This window comes from Delphinus delphis, chromosome 3 (assembly GCF_949987515.2).
Source record: "Delphinus delphis chromosome 3, mDelDel1.2, whole genome shotgun sequence".
Taxonomy (NCBI): Eukaryota; Metazoa; Chordata; class Mammalia; order Artiodactyla; family Delphinidae; genus Delphinus; species Delphinus delphis.
This window is the reverse complement of record NC_082685.1, coordinates 147,109,344-147,134,617: the sequence shown is the minus strand read 5'-3', so window position 1 is coordinate 147,134,617 and position 25,274 is coordinate 147,109,344. Positions and strand designations below refer to the sequence as shown.

The 25,274-nt window shown below is 41.3% G+C and overlaps 1 protein-coding gene across 5 annotated transcripts in view; it reads right to left on the bottom strand.

Annotated features, from left to right (window-relative positions):
- Positions 1-25,274, bottom strand: part of DROSHA (drosha ribonuclease III) — a 130,691-nt gene that overhangs the window by 87,790 nt on the left and 17,627 nt on the right. For all 5 annotated transcript variants that reach the window (XM_060009637.1, XM_060009638.1, XM_060009639.1 and 2 more), the window contains 6 exons: positions 23,885-24,026; positions 21,948-22,102; positions 18,868-18,948; positions 12,469-12,555; positions 10,089-10,175; positions 1,264-1,335 (listed from right to left, as the gene is read on the bottom strand). In XM_060009637.1, the coding sequence (XP_059865620.1) occupies positions 1,264-1,335; positions 10,089-10,175; positions 12,469-12,555; positions 18,868-18,948; positions 21,948-22,102; positions 23,885-24,026 (624 nt within the window). The remainder of the gene's footprint in view (positions 1-1,263; positions 1,336-10,088; positions 10,176-12,468; positions 12,556-18,867; positions 18,949-21,947; positions 22,103-23,884; positions 24,027-25,274) is intronic.

Genomic DNA, 25,274 nt, shown 5'->3' with positions numbered 1-25,274 from the left:
GTTAATTCAAATCACACACTGGGCAGCCAGGTCTGATAGGTTTGTCCCCAGCACCTCCCCCGCTCCACCCCTGCTCACCTCCACCCCTCAAATACACCCACAATCACTATTATTACAAAGTTACCATAAACAAAGATCTCTGTGCCAAAAAAGTTCCAATTCTTAATGAAGGCAAATACAGGACTAAGACAAACTACAGAACCTTGTACCAAAATTTCTGCTGTAAACAAGCTTAACAGATGATATATTTGCAAGTGAGACTTGTCTCATAATTCTTCCTCCTACTTGTTTTGCTCGGGGTTCATAAATCACCCTGCGTGAGATCATGCCAGAAGTCATAAACTTTTACAATAGCAAATGAAGGCTTATGACCTTAAAACTCAAAAGGAAGCAAAAAAGCCCTTCCAAGCTGAAGAATGAAGGGGTGGCCCTTTCTCTTCAATTCTCTTTGAAAGACAGGTGGAATTAACAGGACTTGCCCAGAATGAAATAGGTGCAAACTAAGCATGCGTGTCATGCTCATCAATCCCCCTGGGTGCTCCGCTGCCCTCGACAGAGCTGCACCGTTAAACGAGGTTTGCAAGAGGAGCCAGGGGCTCAGGAAATCGACCCCGACTCCAACACAATGTTAAGTGCACAAGCTTGTTTGCTGTCTAGTTGTTATTTCTTAGTGTGATTTGTTGACAGCACTAAATTCAAGATCAGGCAATGAATCATTCTGAGATTCACATTTATCTTGCTTTGGAATTTTAAACCTCTTGCATATATTTAGATAAATCTGCTGCTGAGCATACGTAGTGAAAAATATGTAAATATATGGGAAGAAAAATGTGTAAATATATGAGAAGGAAAATGAACCAAGCATTGATCTTGTCACTGGAGGTAATGAATAAGATTATTCCAACAGCTATCAGATTCAGTTTCACTTTTCTAATTTCCTCTCTGATAATGACCAGTAACCAAAAGCTGTCCCCTGTCCAAAACAAACTAGAAACAGATGTAAAGTTACTATCAGTAGCTGCAACAGGAGGAGAAATGGGTTCAAAAATAGGTCAATAAGTTGGAAAACGACCTGAATTTTAACCTCATTCCTAAAGCTACATCTGACTACATCTGACTGGTCCTTTCAACAGTGAACACAATACTTTAAGGGTATACTTATGGCAAAAAGCCAGACCTGGCCAAGTTCAATGCTTTAAAGACATGTGTGGAATAAACAAAAGAGCAAGCTGCATCAAGCTGTTAAATAATCTTTTCCCTTACCTCAGGCATCATCTCCTCAATGAAATGAATCGTGTAGTCTATGTTGAATCTAATTACTTTACACAGTGGAATCTGCAATAATAAGGAGGAAAAGTTCAGTTTCAAAATACCTTCCTGCGCTCACCCTGTACATGTGTTTGCTACCTAACCCAGAAGGCCATGAACCAAATGAGAAAGCTTCACCTTAATCTAAGCTGCACATGAAACTTGACCACAACTGCTGAATTTTAATAACAAGAACCCAGCTGGCCCAGTCTCTACAGGAAACCTGCATAATGTTGGTGCTCAATTAACTGTATTAGCAGCAGCAACACAAACATGACAAGAACTCATTAAAACCAAATATATTGCCTCTAAAGAATTAATAAAACCACAATTAAATACTTCTTTTTCTCAGGTTCTAAAAATCTTTCAGGCTCTTCAGGCAGAGCAGGGATAGCAGGCTGACAATTCATCAGCTATAGATTCATAAGTCATCGTAGTAGACACAACTCATGCTGCCTCTCAGGCTCTGGAGCAAAAGCAATCATGGTAATAAAAATAATAATAGCTACCACTTATTCAGCTAGGCACTGTTCTACTGCTTCACATACTGTCACTCATGTAACCAGCCCTGTGAGACAGGTACAACTACTCTTCCCAGGGTACAGTGGAGGAAACGAAGGCAGAGTCGTCAGATATTTTGCCGAAGGAAGCAGGTAGCTGGTGACTTAGAAATTCTTGCTCTAGACCCCAGCTCTAAGCCACTTGGGTATCCACCTCTCATTTCCTGTTCTAATACTCAGGGTGTGTGTGAAAATGAAGGAAAGCTCAGATGAAATAAATCCACATCTGTCTTGCTTTACCAATGTATCATGAGACACTAGCCTAGTGCCTAGATTTAATAGGTTTTCTTTAAGTATATTTTTGAATGAATGAAGGACTGAGAAAGGAAGGGTGTGAGGTTAATGCAGTGGCTTGGCTGACTAGCCGGGGAAAATAATAGACTCAGAAGCCCTAGAGATGTGTTAAGTGGGTTTTTCTGGCCCCTTGATCTGTCCATAAGACGAATTTATATAAAGGTAATCGTTTTTACAAACCACAGCAATCAGAAAGAAACAAATTTTAATTCCACCAGCAAAAGGAATGGTAAGAAAAGCAAATAGTCCTATAATGCCATCTACTGGAAATCTTTTTCTCAGAAATGAAGTTTAGCTCTTAGGTGCTTTCTTTTTTTTCTTTAGGATGGTGGCTAATTTGAGTGAAATTCATAATTAACGTTAATAAGAGATCCATTTTCAGCCTTCTCATGGTAATGAGTTCTAAACCAGATGAAGTGACATGCTAAGGCCACTATCATTTTTAAGTTCTTCTTTCTTCCTACAATCATTTAAAAATATTTGAGAGCTACAAATTTGTGCAATTATTCATATTTTTAAAATACTTTGCTAACAACTGTTAGATTCACAGTTACTCTAAAATATGTCACAGCCCTTACCTTTTAAAAAGGTAGGGATCTCGAATAGCCAAAGCAATCTTGAGAAAGAAAAACAGAGCTGGAGAAACCAGGCTCCCTGACTTCAGACTATACTAAAAAGCTACAATAATCAAGACAGTATGGTACTGGACAAAAACAGAAATATAGATCAACAGAACAGAACAAAAAGCCCAGAGATAAACCCACGCACATATGGTCAACTTATCTTTGACAAAGGAGGCAAGAATATACAATGGAGAGGGCTTCCCTGGTGGCGCAGTGGTTAAGAATCCGCCTGCCAATGCAGGGGACATGGGTTCGAGCCCTGGTTTGGGAAGATCCCACATGCTGTGGAGCAACAAAGCCCTGTGCCACAACTACTGAGCCTGCACTTTAGAGCCCTTGAGCCACAACTACTGAGTCCGTGTGCCATAACTACTGAAGCGCATATGCCCTAGAGCCCATGCTCCGCAACAAGAGGAGCCACCGCGATGAGAAGCCTGCATGCCACGATGAAGAGTGGTCCCCGCTCGCCGCATTTGCTGCAACTAGAGAAAGCCTGTGCACAGCAAAGAAGACCCAACGCAGCCAAAAATAAATAAATAAAATTTTAAAAATAAATAAATAAATCAATAAAAAAAACTTAAAAAATGGTACTGGTGAACCTAGTGGCAGGGCAGGAATACAGACAGAGACGTAGAGAATGGACTTGAGGACACAGGGAGGGGGAGGGGAATATACAATGGAGAAAAGACAGCCTCTTCAATAAGTGGTGCTGGGAAGACTGGACAGCTTCATGTAAAAGAATGAAATTAGAACACTCCCTAACACCATATACAAAAATAAACTCAAAATGGATTAAAGACCTAAATGTAAGGCCAGACACTATCAAACTCTTACAGGAAAACAAAGGCAGAACTCCTACGACATAAATCACAGCAAGCTCCTTTTTGACCCTCCTCCTAGAGTAATGGAAATAAAAACAAAAATAAACAAATGGGACCTAATGAAACTTAAAAGCTTTTGCACAGCAAAGAAAACCATAAACAAGACCAAAAGACAACCCTCAGAATGGGAGAAAATATTTGCAAACGGAGCAACTGACAAAGGATTAATCTCCAAAATATACAAGCAGCTCATGCAGCTCAGTATCAGAAAAACAAATAACCCAATCCAAAAAGAGGCAGAAGACCTAAATAGACATTTCTCCAAAGAAGATATACAGATGGCCAACAAACACATGAAAAGATGCTCAACATCACTAATCATTAGAGAAATGCAAATCAAAACTACAATGAGGTATCGCCTCACACTAGTCAGAATGGCCATCTTCAAAAAATCTACAAATAAATGCTGGAGAGAGTGTGGAGAAAAGGAAACCCTCTTGCAGTGTTGGTGAGAATATAAATTGATACAGCCACTATGGAGAACAGTATGGAGGTTCCTTAAAAAACTAAAAATAGAACTACCATATGACCCAGCAATCCCACTACTAGGAATATACCCTGAGAAAACTATAAATCAAAAAGAGTTATGCGGGCTTCCCTGGTGGCACAGTGGTTGAGAGTCCGTCTGCCAATGCAGGGGACACGGGTTCATGCCCCGGTCTGGGAAGATCCCACGTGCTGCGGAGCAGCTGGGCCCGTGAGCCATGACCACTGAGCCTGCACGTCCGGAGCCTGTGCTCCGCAACGGGAGAGGCCACAGCAGTGAGAGGCCCGCGTACCGCAAAAAAAAAAAAAAAAAAAAGAGTCATGTGCCACAATGTTCACTGCAGCACTATTTACAATAGCCAGGACATGGAAGCAACCTAAGTGTCCATCGACAGATGAATGGTTAAAGAAGATGTGGCACATATATACGATGGAATATTACTCAGCCATAAAAAGGAACAAAATTGAGTTATTTATAGTGAGGTGGATGGACCTAGAGTCTGTCATACAGAGTGAAGTAAGTCAGAAAGAGAAAAAGAAACACCATATGCTAATGCATATATATGGAATCTAACAGAATGGTACTGGGCTTCCCTGGTGGCACAGTGGTTAAGAATCTGCCTGCCAATGCAGGGTACACGGGTTCGAGCCCTGGTCCGGGAAGATCGCACATGCCACAGAGCAACTAAGCCCGTGCGCCACAACTACTGAGCCTGCGCTCTAGAGCCCATGAGCTACAACTACTGAGCCCACCTGCCACAACTACTGAAGCCCACGTGCCTAGAGCCTGTGCTCCACAACGAGAAGCCACCGCAATGAGAAGCCTGCGCACTGCAAGGAAGAGTAGCCCCCACTCACAGCAACTAGAGAACGCCCGCGTGCAGCAACAAAGACACAACTCAGCCAAAAATAAGTAAATAAAATTTTAAAAATAAATAAAAAATTTAAAATAAAAAAAAATTTTTAAATGGTACTGGTGAACCTAGTGGCAGGGCAGGAATAAAGACACAGATGTAGAGAATGGACTTGAGGACACAGGGAGGGGGAGGGGTAAGCTGGGACAAAGTGGGAGAGTGGCATGGACATATATACACTACCAAATGTAAAATAGATAGCTAGTGGGAAGCAGCCGCATAGCACAGGGAGATCAGCTCGGTGCTTTGTGACCACCTAGAGGGGTGGGATAGGGAGGGTGGGAGGGAGGCTCAAGAGGGAAGAGATATGGGGATATATGTATGCATATAGCTGATTCACTTTGTTGTACAGTGGAAACTAACACAACATTGTAAAGCAATTATACTCCAATAAAGGTGTAAAAAATAAAAAGGTAGGGATCTAGAAGAGAAAAAAAGGCATGTAAACAAGCATAAACAGAATATGATACAGTGTAACTTATAAGTGCATTTAAAAAACAAATAAGCAAACAAAATAGTATAAAGTACAAAAGAACCAAAGAGGAGGTAACATTTGAGTTGAGTCTTCAAAGATGGGAAGGGATTTTCCAGGTCATCCCGAAAATTAACTGGGGAAGAACAGGTGTTTAGTTTCTAGCAAGACAGAGAAAAGGGAGCTGGGAGAAGGGCAGGTCATTTAGCTCTTCAGAAGTGAAATGCATGGAGACAGAGATGTAAGAAAATTCTAGAAAGGAAAGTATGAACTATATTATGCAGATCTTAAAAACCATGTTAAGGATTCAGAGCTATCTTTATGGCAACAAGAAGTCATTCAAGTACTTTAAGTGAGAGACTATCACAGTTTACATGGATGGGATGCTATGTAAACAGGGTGGGAATGGCTTGTAGGGGAACAAGGCAAGAGACCAGAAGACCAGAATGGAGTCTAACAAACAGTTCAGAAGCCAAATGAACAAAAGATCAAAAAGGAGGGAGAAGAATTTAAACACAGGAGATGTGACTGAAATATACAGTGACTGTTCTGATGTGGAAGTGAAAGAGGAGAAAGAATAGAGGATAATTTCTAGGTTTCTGGCCTAAGGGACCAGATAGCTCACGATGGCATTAATACAAAGAATTTCATAGGGTGTCCCCTGAGTTCCTCAAACTCAGTACGCAGAGAAGATGATGAGTTCAGTTTCGCACAGGTTAAGGGTGACGTACCTGAGGGAACATCAAGGTAGGTATGTCCAACAGGCAATCTGAAATGTGAGTGTGGAGCACAGAGCCATACGTCACAGCTATAAATATCAATGTCAGAACATGCATGGGAGGAAAAACTGTGCGTGACATTGCATTACTAGGGGAGTGTATCCAGGAGAGAAAAGGACCAGAGCCCTTGGGAATAGTCCAGAGGCAAGAAAAAGAGCAAAAGTATAAACTTTACTCCTTTTACCATGTGCAACAGCAACTCTGCTGGATGATTTATGCAAATTCAGTCCTTTCCCCACATTATTTCAACTAAAATCACTTTTGGGGGATTCCTTCTTTGACCTCTTTTCTTATACACACTGTATTTTCTTTGGGGCTCTTACCTGTACCACTAGAGCCCTTCTCAGACACACAAATTTGGAAAGGCAGAATCTCCTTTTCTATGCGAACTTTCATCTCTCTCTAAGACTCAAAGAGACTTGTCATTTTCCTACATATTGGGAACTCAGTGGATTGAGAACTCAGTTGGCCAATCAAATAATATAAATGCCCACTACCATTTCTTAAAACACGTTTGAATGCTGATTTGACACTAACTCTTATCTCATCCTCCCAGAAATCAACGAAAAAACCCTCCCTAAACTTCTACATTCTAACTCTACTACTTCCAGGAACTGAAAGACTAAATCCAGGGCAGCGAGTCCACTGGAAATGGAAAGCAGCAGGGAAATGATCATGGTGCTGCCTTGTGCTTTTGAGGACGGGATAAAATATTATGCATGTAATACATATATCTAGGTAATTTTAGTTATGTTGTCAAAGTCCCTAATAACATCAGGTATTATAAGTAACAGCAAATGTACTACATAAAAGGACAAAATTTTCCCACAATGCTCTATACTTAGCCAACAAGGCTTTCAATCCACTTCAATTCAAGAAGACCTTAAGAGAACTTGTTGGTACTAGACTGTATTGAGATTCTAACATTACCATCATTTGCATGCCCTTCTTGCTGATGAGCTCTCTCTAGCAAAAAAATGAATCAGAACAGTAAAGCGATTTAATAATTCTTTTTCTTGGGAGGCTATTTCAAATTCAAGAGGCCTTTGATGGATGTAATTCCTATGAACTGTACAACACTCAGCTTAAAACTCGATTTATTTTATCAACATCTCTAACATAAATGATGGGGCTTATCTTCTCATTATAGAGTTAAGTTCTCAAGTTTTGAGAACTTGAATATTTATAAAAAATATACTCTGAAGCCAGGAATTTTTCAGTCCTATCTTTTACAACAACAGTAACAACTGCAATTAATTTCGCACTAGCGGCCTCTCAGTGCCAAACCTTGTGCTGAGGAACTTTAATAAAGCTCAAAGAATCACTCTTCCAAAGTCACATAAATATGGAGAATCAGTTAAAAAAAAAAAAGAAGAATTAGAAGAAAGACTCAAATCCACATCTGCCTGACATCTTATCCAAAATAATTAGTGCCAATATGTATTGTATATTAAACATCATGATAAACACTTTTCATTTGTCATCTCATTTACTTTTTTACAAAAACCAGTAAGACTGCCACAACTAATAACATCTGTTTTACAGATGAGAAAATCAGGGTTTATAAAAATTGAAATGTCAAATCATACAGCTAGTAAGTAGAATTCACTAAGGTTTAAACCCTCTCTGAAGTCACACTTCTTTCCTTCTTTAAGGTGATCCTAAAAGTTAAAATGAGATCTGTATTACTTGTAGGGAATTAATAGATAAGACAGATAATTTTTAAATATTTTCATGGTAACTAATTATTTGTATTTGCAAGCCTGCTGAGGAAAAAAAAAGAGAAACGTATTATGTAGGGGGGAGTTGGACTAGATGACTTCTGAAGGCCTTTTCAACTCTAAGACTATGAGATTTGGTGTAACAAAGGGTTTCAGTGCCTAATTGAGACATTTTAAAAAATAATAAAATAAGAAACCTTCAAAATTCAAAAACTTCCCAGTGTCTCTTCATAAAGATTGTTTAAGAATAGTCCAAACAACCTAAACGTCCACTGACAGATGAATGGATAAAGAAGATATGGTACATATATACAATGTAACGCTACTCAGTCATAAAAAAGAATGAAATAATGCTGTCTGCAGCAACACAGATGCAACTAGAGATTATCATACTAAGTGAAGTAAGTCAGAAAGAGAAAGACAAATACCATATGATATCACTTATATGTGGAATCTAAAATGTGGCATAAATGAACCTATCTACAATATAGAAACAGATTCACAGACATGGAGAGCAGACTTGTGGTTGACAAGGGGGAGGGGGGAGGGAGAGGGATGGACTGGGAGTTTGGGGTTAGTAGATGCAAACTATTACATATAGAATGGATAAACAACAAGGTCCTACTGTATAGCACAGGGAACTATATCTAATCTTCTGGGATAAACCATAATGGAAAAGAATATAAAAAAAGAATGATTACAGCATATAACTGAGTCACTTTGCTGTACAGCAGAAATTAACACAACACTGTAAATCAACTATACTTCAATTTAAAAAAAAAGAGTAGTCCAATTTAAAACTTTGTAAGTATGTATGATGATGGATGTTAATTAGACTTATCGTGGTGATCATTTCACAATATATACAAATATCAAATTATTATGTTGTACACCTGAAACTAATAACATTATGTGTGAATTATACCTCAACAAAAAAAGAAGTCCTTTTTATATTATGGTCCACTCTAGAGATAGATGTGATGTGTATTATCAAATGATTTTATTTTTACATTTACAGTGTAATCATCTTCTCAAAAAAAAGATTCTCTAGGATAAAATATACTGTAGCATAAAGAAAATCTCATTAAGAAAACAATCTGTTTTAAATTAGTATCACTACTATAGAATCATGTCTGCTAATAAAAAATAATAATCGAAAGGAGCAAGATTAGGCAAAGATTTTTTCTTTACTCTCCAATGGAACAGAATTTCACAGTTTAAGTAAACAGTACTAAAATAACTTCTCAAACTGCAGATGTAATTTCTTTTAACCAAACCAGAAAGGATTAAAGAACATTCTACTTTGATGTACATACACCATAGCTGTAATTCAGTAAGTTCTATAGCAGCATCTAGACTGGCTCAAGTATACGTCTACACTCCCTTCCTGAGCCGCCAGTGAATTCCACTCTACGTCCAACTGGAACACAGAATAAGTAAGACAATTCCCATGACTGCCAGCTTTGAGACAGAAAGATTTTGACTTACAAATACAGAACTTCCATTTGAACCGATTACCAACAAATCGATTACCAATACCTATATAATATCATGGATCTGTATGTCAGAGTGTCTTAAAGAAGACATATTTCTGGGATTCAAAAGCACAAAAATGTATGAAGTTAATTCAGGCTCCAGATGTCCTGAACAAGCTCTATTTCTTTACCTATTGCTCAGAGACTAAATAATAGCTTCTCCTTAAAACTTTCCAACTTTCTTTTGAAGGACACCAAACCCAAAATAGCTTTGACACATTACTCCACAGTTTATCCTTCTTTTTCAATCTTTCACACTCTCAAAATGTTACTCTGACACATGTTTACTTACACCATTTAATGTGGACCAAACCTGTGACTCATTAGCACAGATGTCACATTGCCACCTGACACACACTGCCGCTGACTTCCTGCAGCTCAGGTAGAGGGGTGCAAAGTAATTGTTACTTAGAAGTCAGATTAAAAGAAATTTCCTTTGACTTTTAGAAAGAAAGAGTGAAGGGAAGGAAGGGGGCTCAGGGAAGGAGAAAGCCAGCTGATCAGCATATACTTACATTGGTCAGGGGGGCGTGTGCAAACATAGAAAATCCTTCAAAGATATACTCATGATCATCATATTCGATAACAGTTGGCCTGTCAGTCTGAAAGCAAACAGAAACACAAAGTATGAAAAAATGACATGATTTGCATGTGCAGAAGCCCATCAGGACACACAAAGCAACCAATAGGTGAAATGTATGGACTTCTGTTAACGTTTTCCCAAACACCAGGGAGAAACTTTACACAGAGGATTAATTCTAGCTAGAATTCTCCTGCTTGGTGGAACTCTCTAGATTCAGTAATATTTATATACTAGACAATCAAGAATGTTTATTATGGGTGCCATAAAGAAAAACAAGGCTAGCTACATGGCTTCATTTTCTAGGAACTTGTTTTATTTAATCCCACAATACTACCAGTCCTGTTCTTACTAAGCTATATTTCTGAACTAACAGAAGCTCTAACAAGAACAACATAATGGCACAGTTGAATCAAAGCAAGTGGAGAAGACTCAGCATCACAACAGTCAAAACTAGCAACAGCCTGGAAGGCTCTGAAAAGACTCAAGGTGCCGGAGGCTCATCCCCTCACAGCTCCATTCCCAGGCCCTCCAAGGAGAAGCCAACCCATTAAACCCTGTAACAAATCAATTCCTGCATAATGTCAAAGATCTTAATTACCTGCAAATTGAATCTAATTAAAATATACAAATGTTGACCTAAGCATAAGAAATTCTCTTCTTTATGCCATTCTTATAGCCCACCATTTTTAATCCTAAATGCTAAACATGGAACAAATTATCAAGATTGGAAACCTAAAAGACATGTTTTTTTACATAGGTATTGAACACTATTCTTCTAAACATTTATACACACACACACACACACACACACACACACACACACACACACACGAAGAACTTGGGTGGGGGGGGGATAAAGGATATCCAAATGCGTATTATTTGTTTTTCCAATATTACTGTTACTTCCCATTTGAATAACTCAACAAAGCTGGTCTAAATTAAATATTATGAAAGAACTTCTAGTGAAATGATAATGGTACAGCCACTTGGGAAGACAGTTTGGTAGTTCCTCCAAATATTAAACATATAGTTACCATACAACCCAGCAACTCTAGTCCTACATTTATACTCAAGGGAAAGGAAAACATACATCCACACAAAAACTTGTACACAAACATTCACAGCAGCATTATTATAATAGCCCCAAAGTGGATACCACACAAATGTTCATCAACTGATGAATGGATAAATAAAATACAGTATGTCCATACAGTGGAATATTACTTGGCCGTAAAAAGGAATGAAGTTACATACTACAACATGGATTAATCTTGAAAACATTATGGTAAGTGGAAGAAGCCAAAAGATCACATATTCTATGATTCCATTCATATGAAATATCTAGAATAGGCAAATGATAAAGACAGAGAGTACCTTAGTAGTTTCTGAAGGCTGTGGGGTGGGAAAGAATTGACTGCTAATAAGTACAGGGTTTCTTTGGGAGATGATGAGAATGTTCTAAAATTACATTGAGGTGATGGTTTCACAATTCTGTGAAAAGACTAAATATCATGAAATATATACTTTAAATGGGTGAGTTTTATGGTATATTAATTATATGTCAATAAAGTTGTTAAAATATTAATAATCTAATTTTAAAACTGAAATCTCTTAATTAAAAAAGTAACCAGAATTAATTAATTTTGTACTGTGAAAAGGCAGTATGGCACAGTGGAATGGCATACAGCCATGCACCGTGAAGTCAGTCTGCCCAGGCTCAAGTCCTCACTGTGCCACTTATTGCCTGAATAATCTAGAGCAAGCGGCTTAACCTTATCTGTAAAACATGGACGACTGCCCCACCTGCATAGTGAGGATAATAATACCTACTTCATCGATTTTTTTGTGTGAAATAACTTAATACATGTCAAATACTTAGAATGGTGCCTAGTACCATAGTCAACAAACATTAGGTATTATTATCACTGTCATATATGCAATACTTATGGTCATAATATATAGATAATACATAAGCTATTAGCTGATTTTTAAGAGATGCACAAGCTTTCTCTGCATTCTTCCAACTCCATAGCTCCAATGAACAAGCTCTCCATAATTCACTGGCTATTATGTGGTACCAACAATATAAATGAAAAAAGATACAGAAAGTAGTATAATGAGAGGAAGCCAAAAATAAAAGTCATTATGATAAAGGTCAATTTTATTGGCATAAAAATAAAATGTTTTTAAAAGAAAGAACATTTAAGAACTGAATCCATATTTAACCAATTCACATTTTAACCTATGTACACACATAGAACCTATTTACTACATTTTTAAACAAATGAAACCTGATTTTGTTAGGAACTCACTAAAAAGTTTGTAGGAGGTGAGACTGTAATTCGATAGTGGAAAAGTCTGCCAGCATTGTTGGTCATAGGACGACAGGGCTTGATGGCCTGAGGGGAAAAATAAAAATGAGTTTAAGAGTAAAGCAGCAAAATACTGTTATTTAAAAATAGACTGTATTTTCTAGATTCGCATCTGACAAAAGAGGTTGTATGTGTGTTCCTTCACAAACTGGAAGGGAAGGACAGTATTCACTTTACCATTACCAGATAGATAAAAATGGGCTGCTGGTTACTGGCATTCAACCCACCAACTCATGTACAATACAACATATAGATCTCTCTAGATCTGAATTTCCATGACTATTTTCCTTTCATTTAAAATAACATAATAATTGACCTTTGGCTAACCTCTCAATAAACTAAAAAAACAACAACAAAAAACCCCAGAAAGCAAGAAAAATAATCTCAGAAGTAACAGCAGTAGGTTATAATAGGAAGGGGAAAAAAGTGAAAGGGTTAAATATGCTGAATAAAAATAGAGGGAACCAGAAATGCAGGAAGCACAAGAGGTGGTGGACAGAATACGCAGAGAGCTTGAGACGGGAAAAGGAAAACAGCGAGCAACAGAAGCATCAGTGGAATCACTGGGTACGCTGTGACAGACACAACGATGGGTGACCCAGACCATCTTTCAAGGAAGGACTTGCTGCCTACTGTGAAGAGCATGGACAGCAGTCTCCAGTTGTCGGCTCCTTCAGGATGTGTCAACTGCAGAGGCCCCTCACCTGACGTCAGGCGTGTACTGAGCGAGGCAGAGGTACCAAGGCCCAGCCCCCCAGCCCGACTTGAATGGGCAATACTCATTCCTTGGGTCAGCACCAGGTTGACAGGGGCTTTGCTGGAGCTGACTCATAGTTAGACTAATCCGTCTATCCAATGCTGCTAATATCCTCTTCCTCTCACAGGTGAAGATCCCTAAGAAACATGCACCCCAAACTTCATCTTAGCATCTGCTTTTGGGGAATCCAACGTGTGACAGTTGGCACCAGAAGTGATCCAAGAAAGCAGGAGATGAGATAGGGTTTTGGAGCTGAATCACTTACCATCCAACTGGCAGAAAGGAACCCATCATGGTGGCTGGTGGAGCACACAGCCCCTGGCACCAGATAACACGCCAATTGAAACTTTCAAAGATGCTGAATTGGGAGACTGTACCAGTGGAAGCAGGTGCAATGCACCAGGTGTTTAAAACTATGAGAGACCGGTAGCTGTAGGGATAATGGGATGGGCGGCTACTGCCGAGCACCACTGATGCCTTACCATGCTCTTCAAACTTTAGTGTGATCTCAGATTGCTTGCTCCCCCACGCCCAGAAGTTTCTAAGTCAGCAGCTGAGGCAGGCTGAGAATCTGCGTTTCTAACAAGGCCCCAGGTGATGCTGATACTAGTTGGAGAGCTGCACTTAAGAGAACCACTGCTCTACAGAAATGCACCAGCAGAGGAGAAGGAAAGGCAGCTAGAAGCCAGATGTGAAAGCCTGCTATTGCACACAAAGAGGCTCTTACCACCTGCAGTGAGAGGTCAGAGAGCGCCAGGACCAAGCCCAGGGCTTACCTGTCCGAGTGGGTGGACCTTAAAGGCTAATTAACAGTCAACCAAGGCAGGTCTGTTATGCCAAGGTCAGGGATATGAAAACCCGGGATGAGACATACAGGTTCTGACTCCTCAGACGCCTCTAACCCTTCTGCCTCTTCAGAGGTGGCCCATCCTTGTCTATTAAGAGCAAGCACTCACCTGTCTGAAGACAACAAAAGCCCCTGAAGGCAACATTGTCCTCACTCTCCCGGCACCCGACCTCACAACAGACCCGTAATTAGGGTCATTTCACAGCATAACTGGTTTCACATTTTACAGCTGGGAAGGTGCTGAGAGGAGACATAACATCCCAAAGGAACTGTAAGAACCAGCTGGCACCAGCACGTGCCGGCAGCAGGAGTCCACACACGACCAGATGCTGGGAGTGCTCGATCAAAAGGAACAGAACATACAGCTAATTAGGGAAGAGTTTACTGACTTGGGAGCATTCAGGATTCAAGGATGTCAGGAGATGCTGAGAACTCCCTACTAAGACATCTCCTAAAAGCATGAAAAAGCGATGGCCCTTGCTGAGTAAAGTGAAAATACCAAAACTGCAGTGACCGACAGAGGAGGAAGGAATTCAGAGATTCAAGGAAATGGGTACGCTGGGATGGACATAGTATCTATGACTGAAAAATATTATCAGATAATCATATTCCATGGGAAGGCCCAGAGGACACGCCATTGACCAAGGCCAAAAGGAATGTGCTCGTGAAGGGGCACCAGCATCACTAGGACGATCGGTGTGGCCTCCTCTGCAGGCCAGGGCTGATTGTAAGAGAGGCGGTTACAGCAGCAGGGATGACAGGACTCTGAAACAAGAGAGGCCAGATGACGGGGCTCATTATAAGAAGCCAGGTCACACAATTATCATTATTGCAAGACGGAAGTGGCAGCCAAGGGGATATAACCCACAAAGAGTCATGGAAGTGGTTTTCACAACACAGTGTCCTTAGGTACAAAAAAAATGGGTAGCTGATAAGAGTACTACCTTAGTTTGTACTAACGGAAGTGATCAAGACTGGATAACCAAGAGGCTGAAGGTAGGCTGCTCCAGCAAACACTCATGATCCCTTGCCCGGCTCCAGGCCTGACAACCTACTGGACTGAAATCCACTGCCTGAAGAGGTGGCCAGAAGGCAGGAGGACGGGCCCTGCAACATTATCACCAGCAAAAAGGGTCATGATGACCCTGTCCTTCCCCCAAGGGGCCTACGGCCATTTTGCTCAGATAACTGTACACCAGGGAAGGAAGAAGCCAGACAGTTCAAGGAGTGTTAGACCCAGCATCAGAATCAATTGATACTCAGAGACTGGACGTATCATCCTGGTATCCCTGTCAGAGTTGGGGAGATGAGGCCAAGGTAGTAAACAAAATCTTGGTCAAGGTCTGGCTTACAGTAGGTCCACTGAGTCCACAGATCCACCCAGTGGTCATTTCCCTGGTTCCCAAGTGTACCACTGGAATTGACAAAATTGGCAGATGGCGCCACCTCACACTGGGTCCTTGATCTGTGGAGTAAGAGCCATCGTGATGGGAAAGGTCAAGCAGAAGCCACCCAACCCGGACCTCAAATACAGTATGACTCTGGGGGAATGGTGGAGATTGGTGCCACCCTTAAGGATCCAAATGACACAGGGATGACTGCCCCTATCACATCTCTGTTTAATTCACCAGTCTGGGCCCTAAAGAAACCAAATGGATCCTGGCGGATGACTATATACCACCACAAGCTCAACCAAGTAGCTCTAATTGCACCTGCTGTGCCAGGTGTTGTAGTGTAGTTACAGCAGATTAATCTGACCTCAGGTACAAAGTACGTGGCAACTGATCTGCTGAATGTATCCTTTTCTATACCAATCAGGATGAGGACCGGTTCTGATCAGAACTGGTTCACATTTACGTGGAACAGACAACATTTATGGGTTTGCCACCGGGTTCACTCTCCCACTCACTGTCATAATACAGTCCAAGGTGCCCCTGACTTTCTGGAATACTGTAGAATGTTATATTGCTCCACCGCATCTTTGACATTATTACGTTGAGCAAACTAAGAGCCCTAGTAAAATGGATATGCTCCAAAGGGTGAGAGAGAAACCCTGCGAAGATTCAGGGTCTACCCCAGCCGCACCATTTTAGGGGAGCATTCTGGGGAGTTCCAAGACATCCATCCAAAGTAAAAGACAAAATTATTGCCTCGTCCACCTCCTACAATGAAGAAGGAAGCAGCACACTAGGTGGGCCTCCCTGGGCTCAGGAGGCAGTGGAGTCCTTAGCTAGGAATATTACTGCAGCCCATTTATAAAGTGGCACAAAAGGCTGCCAGCTGTAAGCGTGACTCAAGTGAGAAAGGCCTCAGCAGTTCCAAACCGCAGTGCAAGCAGCCATGCTGCAGGGGCCATACAATTCGGCAAATCCCACACTGTTGGTGGGAAAAGATGCCGAGAAGAGTTTGTGGCCACACTGGGAGAATCACAATGCTGGTCTCTGGGGTTCTGGAGCCAAGCCATGCCATCTATAGTGAAGAATTATATGCCTTTGAAAAGCAATTCCTGGTGTGCTGCTGGGCCCTGGTAGATCTGGAAGGCATGGCCAAGGGACAGCAAACAGACATGTGGCTGGAACTGCCCATCGTAAGCTGGGTTCTGCCAGTCCCACCCTGGCATAACTTTGGGTGGGACCAGCAACAACCCATGGTAAGGTGGAGGGGGCCTACATCCAGAACCAAGCACACGCAGGAGCAGAGGGCACGAACAAGCCCACCACCGTTGCATCAGCTCCCCTCCCTCAGCTGATGACTAAGGACGGGAGGATGAAAGCATAAGGAAAAGCCCAAGCTTGGTTTGCAAACAGGTCCGTCAGAAAGGGGGTGCAAGCTGAAAACGGACCGTGCTGCAGGCTCATTCAGGGATGGCTCTGAGAGACAGCGATGAGGGAGAATCTTGCCAGTGGGCAGAGTTTCAGGTGGTGTACCTGGTCATCCACTCTGTGTGGAAAGAGAAGTAGCCTGAGGCTAGAATATAGATGGACTCATGGCAGAAGCAAGTGGCCATGCCAGCTGTCAGAGGCCTAGAAGGAAAAAGATGGGAAGATCAGGGATAAGAACGTCTTGGGGGAGAGACTTGTAGGTAGACAAACAGGAGAGAACGATGATCTCTCCATCACATGTGGATGTTCACGGGAGAGCACCCACTGTGGAAGAGGTTCTAAACCATCTAGCTGACAAAATGGCATGGCCAGATGATGCCGGCCAGCCTCGGTCATTAGCCACCTAGGGTAGACAGGGTGGGCACGTGAACGAAGTGGCCACAGTAGCAGAGACGGAGGCTTCACACGAGCCCCACAGCATGGACCTTACTTCCCCAGGCTAAGCTGGCTAAGCTGACCGCCACTGCCGAACGTCCAGACAGCCACCTCCAATGACCAACGCTGGGCCCCCAATATGGCACCATTCCTGGAGGAGACCAACCTACCACTTGGTGGAATGCTGACTACATAGGTCCCGTCCATTGTGAAAGGGCCACATGTACTCTGAGGATGGGTTTGCCTGCCCAGAAGTCCTCAGCCAGCACCACTGCCCACCTGAATCTCCCTTCACGGAAGGGCCTGCTGCCCAGCTGTGGGAAAAGCAGTCAGCACACAGCCTGCCGCTGTCGGCTCCTTCCAGGTCAGCCTCCACTACAGAGCCCCTCCCTCCGCCAAAGTCGTGCCCTTCCTAGGGCAGCTTGCTCGGGACGAGGGAGATGCAGATATGACAGCCACTCCAGCCCCATGCAAGATAATTCCGACAAGCCCGGCTTTAAAGGCCCATCACAGGTGGACTTCCGCCTCTGCTCAGTCCCAAGCCCACTCTCTTCTTGCCTGGTTCCTGTGAAATGTCTCCACTGCAGCCCTGCCTGCAGAGACCCCAGCCTGAAGCACACGCATGGACACTCACAGAGAGCAGACCTTGTCCCACAGGCCCTCGCTACACTGGCCAACTGCCAGAGACAAACGAGGTCAAAGGGAGGCAAGTGGTTCAAAGTATCCTCCATTGGCTCCTAGCCCTTAGTCTGATTAGTGTTATGGCCTCAAACAAGTTTTACATAGAAATGAAGGATTTACATAAACTATGTTTAAACATAATGTGCTGAATCATAAAGTGACAATCCTGGGATTAAAGAGAATAGTTTGTAAAGATAAAAGATAATGGGGAAAAGACGAAGGAAAATAACTGAACAGGAGTAGGTATATATAACTCTATGATGTAAAAGTATTCAACTCATCAGGCAGACACACTTGGCGCGCTCCTGACAGCCCAGGGACTGGGGTGTGACACAGGTAAAACAAGTCCGTGTGCCACCCCAGTTGAGTGGGGACAACAGACAAAGACTAACAAACACAACGGTGTACACTCACGTCCCCAAGGAAAAAGGACATGTGCCTTACAGCACTTCAGTAAGATCATTTCTCTAGGGAGATTCACACCCATTTATAACAAAAACATGAAAAAAGATTGCAATATGTACCGTTTTAGGATACTTAAAATAATAAAAAAGCAACTCAAATTCACTTTGCCTATTTTAAATAATGAACCTTCCAAAGTTCCCTTGATAACATTCCCACTCCACCTCTAAAACCCAAGTACGTTTCTTCTCCAATTATCAGTAACAGAGACTATTAGGGAATATGAGAAGACTATTTCCATGGTATTATTTCATTTACGGGGAAAAGAACAGCAACAGCATCTGTCTACTTCTGGCTTCTCAGCACTGACAAATATAATAACCTGAACCAGTTACCTCTTCTCCGGGATAAATGCTGTGCCTGATTCCCGTGCGTCTCGCTTTTGCGCTGCATTTGCAGAGTGGGCCATCATTCATCTGTCAGAAACAGAATGTAATTCGTTTTTACTGGGGGAAAATCCACTCCATGCACGATGATGCCTCGGAAACTGTGTGGGTTTTAATGTCATGAGTACCGAAGCTCTGAAGAGGCTGTCACGGTTAGAAGATTAAACGGATGTTCCCAAACCAATAAAGCTGCAAACTGTCTCTATTGTCTGATAAAGGGAAATGGTATGACAACGCTGGATTCCTGACTTATTTGTGCAGCCAAGCAGAAAATAACAATGTCAGAGCCCTGTTTGCCCCCATCTTCTCCTATCACTTTCCAGTATGTTCCCCCTATTTTTTATTTCAGGAAAAATGACTCTTTCACAAAAGAAAAGCCTATTTTATATTCTGAAGGAACACAAAGAATGCTCTGAAGGTGACCTGCAGATTAAATGTTTTCAAAGACAGACCTAAAGGTATCTGAAGCAGAGGGAAGAAAATGCCTACCTGAACCAGAAAAACTTTCAACACTAATCAGGTGAGTCTGTATATGTTTGTTCACCTGAATTCATTTTACTGCCATGAATTCCACCCACATGATTCAATAAGTGAATAATCCTGAATGCCTCTTGGGTAGAAAGGGGAGAAGGAGGGTGATACATAGCTAAGGGTCCACATAGTCAAGGAATACTTATTCTAATTTTAGTGTATGCACTGCTGAAGCAAGCACTAGGAATACTTACACCACATGGGAGAAATAACACACATATGAAATGCTTAGTAATTTTAAAGAAAAAGGAAGAATGTCCAGGCTTCAAGAAACCAAAATGTGAAGGGTTGAACAGGACGGGAAAAGAAGGTGGCTATTCTACATGAGGCACCAGCATGAGAGAAAAGAGAGAAGGAAGAAATCCTATGTTATGCTCCAGGGACATGAGATTGAGACCCATCTAAATGGAACGGACCATATGTGTGAGTGAGAAAACCAAAAACGCAGAATTGAGGTCAAAATCTTAAAGGGCCTTAAAAGCCAATTTCATGAGTTTATTCAATATAAATGGTTAATATGGAATCAAAAAGGACACGAGAGCATCAGTTTAGAGTATGGGGAAGTGGAGTTCCATTTCTCACTTTCTTTGTATTAATTAAAATGTATAATTTATAAATATGACACATATTAGGGGACAAATATATTCTATATACACACACATATTTCTTTCGATTTCCAGGGATTTGTAACTCGTGCCCAATGAAAATATCTCATTAAACTTTGAAAAGAAATTTAAAGTAAAAATCTGTAACTTTCTTTATCCTTTTGGGAAATCTAAAGCTCCAGGTGGTACAGCAGAGGAATAACGTGGCTACCTAAAACAAACAAACAAACAAAAAATCACATTAAGATATTATCCAAAGTAAAAGCTGGCAAACAGAGATGTGATGGAATTCCCTCAAAAGTCACAACACATTCGTAATGCTGGGCACAACCTGTTGTGATGAAAAATGTGGAAAAATCACTTAGTGCTCACTTAGGAGAAGTGAGATAGACATCATACATTCCTGCCTTTTACCAGGGTCTGGGCCCCAATGCAGATCAGCCCTTTATAAGGCTCAACTGTACAGAGGACGCAAAACCACAGAGTAAACACAATGTTGAGACTGTACAGAAGGCCCTGGTAAATCTCTGACAGGAATAAGAACCCACAGAAACCAAGGAATAGGTTTCTTGATATGACCACACGGTAAGGGGAGTGACTGATGGACACAGGAGTTCTCTTAGGGGACACAAAAATGCTCTAAAATTAGATTGTGATGATGATTGCACATATTCCTGTGAATATACATAAAAACACTGAAATGTACATTTTAATTGTGTGAATTGTATGGTATGTGAATTATAACTCACTAAAGCTGTTTAAAGAGATCATACACATGATTAATATATCAAAGTAAGATTTCAAAATGCACTGACCATTTGCAAACATTTCTGCTCAATTCTCAGAGAGCAGTTCTCAGAGAAAGTACACTTCTGTCAGGCATTCTAACTATATTAATTCTATCAAGAAAAAAAAGTTAGATAGCTGTCATCTAATAAGTACCAGGAGAAGAGCATTCAAAATAATAGACAATGGTATGAATTTATGTATAAAACATAAATTTTAAATTATCTTTTTATAGAGGTATGTTTTATTATGCTTGATAACTTCATATGCATTAAAGATACTATTTTTGTATGTACTGTATATTTGTAAAATACAAATCTTTTATAGATACTATTAATATTTTGTATTATGTATTAGTTCATAATAAAATAGTAAGCAAAAATAAAAACAATTATGTCCAGCCATGATGTAATTAGCTCAAACATGCTTATTAACAAGAAAGAGAAGTTATAAGACATTGTGACTACTACCAACTAGGAATTACGGAATCTTACAGGACTTGGGACACTGTTTACTGGATGGCTGCAAGATAACTTACAGATAAACTGCTTTTTTTTTTTTTTTTTTTTTTTTGCAGTACGCGGGCCTCTCACTGTTGTGGCCTCTCCCGTTGTGGAGCACAGGCTCCGGACGCACAGTCTCAGCAGCCATGGCTCACGGGCCCAGCCGCTCTGTGGCATGTGGGATCCTCCCGGACCGGGGCACAAACCCGTGTCCCCTGCATCGGCAGGCAGACTCTCAACCACTGCGCCACCAGGGAAGCCCCCAGATGAACTGCTTTTAGAAAGAACTACAAGTGCTCTCTCCCTAACCCACCACTCATCTCCTTCCATTTACTGAAAGTTTAATGTGGCAGCACCATCATCCTGCTCCCCAACACAGGATTTTACCAACATCATCAAACATGATTCAAGGAACACTTGCTCTGGTGCTTATGCTTTGGAGCTGAACTCAGAAGCTGAAAAGAAATAAGCTGTGAAGAATGACACTCAACCCTGAGGAAAATTCAGTTTCAGTGCCAGCTAACATGCATCTTCTGAGCCTAGAGTCATAAACGTGATGTGTATGTCCGCAACCTTCACAGCAAGAACATAAAAGCCTTCATACCTGGCCTGGGTCATTGTACCAAAGTTCATCATGAAGTCGGTCAGGATGGGCCTTTTTGCGTTTGATTTCTGCAATGACGTCGAAAACTTCAGAGTCTGAGCTGCTAGAACAGGTGCTGTCCTCATCGGACTCACATTCGGATTCGCTGGAACTCTCTATAGTGGTGAGGGGAAAACATGGAGAGATGCTGAAGCAATCTGCAAGCTGGTTCTACCTGGAGACTTACTTTCTAATGACCCAAACCTCTAAATATAAGGAGAGCTGTTTATCTCCCAGCAAATATTCGAGTGCCTACTCCATACTAGAACTCTGCTAAGCAACCCCATGAAAAATAATAGAGTCCATAATCCTAAGTCACAGTCTAGTGGGGGAAGCAAAGAATCAAATATTTTTACAAAGAAAGACTTGATGAACAACGCCAGAGAAAATGCAAACCACTGTAGCAGTATAAAGTTTCACATTCAGAAAGGTGCCGTGAATCCACACTGGTCCGGAAAGGTCACTGAGGATTTCCTAGAAGGGGTACATGCGACCAAGGCATGGAGTCGGGGTGGGGTTAGGCTGATGAGGCGGAAAGGAACACAGATGGGGTGCTGCAGGCAAAAGCACAGAGGCAAGAGCATGGGTGGAATCTGGCTGGAGCAAAGGTCTCACGGAAAAACCTGGAAGTGAAGGGCTCAAATGTCATGAATGCCAGGCTCTGAACGTCAGACTGAAGATTGTAAATGTTTTTCTCTCGATGGTAGCAACAGAAGATTTTAGTCCTTGGAAATGACTGGATAAAAACAGACCAAGAATTATGCTAATGAAACAAGCCTGCCACAAAAAGACAAATATGGTGTGATTCTACTTATATGAGGTACCTAGAGTAGTCAAATTCATGGAGACAGAAAGTAGAATGGTGGTTGCCAGGGGCTGGGGGAGGGAGGACTGGGGAGTTGTTCCTTAATGTGGATAGAGTGTCAGTTTAGCAAGATGAAAAGAGTTCTGGAGGTTGTTTGCACAACAATGTGAATGTACTTAACACTACTGAGCCGTACATTCAAAAATGGTTAAACAGTACATCTTATGTGTCTTATGTACATGTTGTAAGTATTTTACCACACTTAAAAAAAAAAAAAAGACCTAGAACTTTGACTAATGCTACAAGAGATTAACGTAGTACAGCATAGTAATAAGGAACCCGTACATGGTTGTATTTTCGAGTGTACTGTGTGAGATGGAGGCTGTCATCCCTCTTTTACAGATGAGAAAAGTAAGGCACAGAGAGATTAAATCACTTGCCCGAGATCGCACTTTTCAAGTAGTGGAGCAAGGATTCAAACCCAGGTCAGCTGGTGCAGTCAGTGCTCTTCCCCACCATGGACACTGCCTCTCAGCGAGGGAGACATAATGAAAGTAGACAGATGAGAGCCAGAGAACACGCAGGAAAAGGCATGCTGAATGTCTTGTCTGCGAACAGACAAGACATCACCATATAAGAAAGTTATGAAAACTTTGTGAAGAGAGAGAAACCTTCAAACAGAGCTGGGCTATAGCTGGAGTTTCTCATCAAACCAGGAGCACCCTGGCAGTGGGGATGGCCACAGGGAATGCCTGCCAATCAGAGGCCCGAGGCACGGGAACAGGCTCCTGCTTTTGATGGGAGGCTGGACAATGGTCCTTTCTGATTAAGACAAAAGACGATTCTACAGGAGACACAACTGTCAGCACACCTTGCAAATGAGATCTCTTATGTAGTCTGCTGAATGTAACTAAGGAAAAATAAGATCAGAAAGAAGAAAGTTTCACTGCTATGTATTTGCTGACTGTAATTAGGAGAACCAAACGGGCAAGAGGAAATTTCAATCTGGGACTCTCAAGGACATATCCCAAAAGTTCAGGATTAAGCAATAATAAAAGAGCACAGGATCTCGGTCTAGTGCCTTGTGACTCACCTAAATCTTCATCTAGCTTCGTCTTGGGAGGCTCCCATGGGGGTCTAGCAGCTTTGGCCTTCTCTTGCCTGCTCCCCAACTCTTCCTCAAATTTGTCATATAAGTCGCGGAGCCTACTTGTTCCAACTACCGTAGAATCTCCCTTTGAAAAATAAAGGATCAATATTAGGAACTGTATTAATAATAGTCATACCAAAGAGACAATAAGAGCTCACCAGTAACCAAAGATTTGTACTAGCAAGGTGCCATTTTTCAACCCTCGATTTAATAAACATTTTTTTTTTTTTTTTTTACAGACTGATACCAATCACTTGTATTTATTTCAGGACATAATATATTATTTTGACCCATGGACGATACTAAACTATAATCCTGTTAAATATCTATAGGATATTTTATTTTTGTAAAGGTAGGTCTTTAAAAAAAAAAGACAGGTTAATAACATACCAAAATTAAACTGAAAACATAGGTCATTGCTTTCATTCTCTGTCCTAGTGTTAAAGATGTTACAAAGACACACAGAATGTCACCCAGCTGGTCTCTTTTGGGGAAGCTATATTCAAATTGACAAAAAGTACCCCTACATTTACAGACACAGCTGTTGTCAAAGGGGTCTTTCTCTGATTTTAGCAAAGAAAAACAGTCCAAATTGTATTCTTTATACTAGGTGATTTAACTAGTATATTCCATGTTTGGCACATGGTATTATTTTTCTCCTACTGGAACAAGTTCTTGTTTTCTCAAAGCCTTTCCCCAACTTTTCTAAAATTAAGCTTAAATATCATTTATTTCAAGACTTCAAAGTAAAATGCTATCCTCATATATACATGTACCAGGTTGGTATATTCATATCTATCCTTTCCAATTTCAGGCTAAGCAAAGACATGCATTTAGAGCTGTATTAATGTATTAAAGCAAAAGACAACCCAACTTAATATCAAGAGAAATTGTGACCTTCCATGTAGTGCTTGATAGAGAAAACACTGATTTTGACACATTGTCTTATTTTATTCAAATAGCAGTCTGCTCACACATGGTCCAAGAACACCCAAATAATAAAGCAAAGACTGGTCTTCAAACATTATAGCCAATGATGCCACGCTTGCCTATGATCTTGCCAACATAAAACCACATCCACACCTCAGTGGCCACCAAACCATTCAGTAGAGCTTCCTTAACTGTAAGCTGTTTGAAGCTACCAGTTTGAGCACTATTGATAATTTTTTTCAAGCTCTGAATAGCTGTAGGGATCTCAGCAGGGGTTGGAGGAACCAGCTCAACCTTGGCATAGTGCCAAAATGTGGCCAATCGAGGCTTCGAGTAAGTCACAGCAGCGCTGACCAGCGCCGGGGCCTTCTCCGCGAGGTTACGGACAAACTGGGCCATGGTT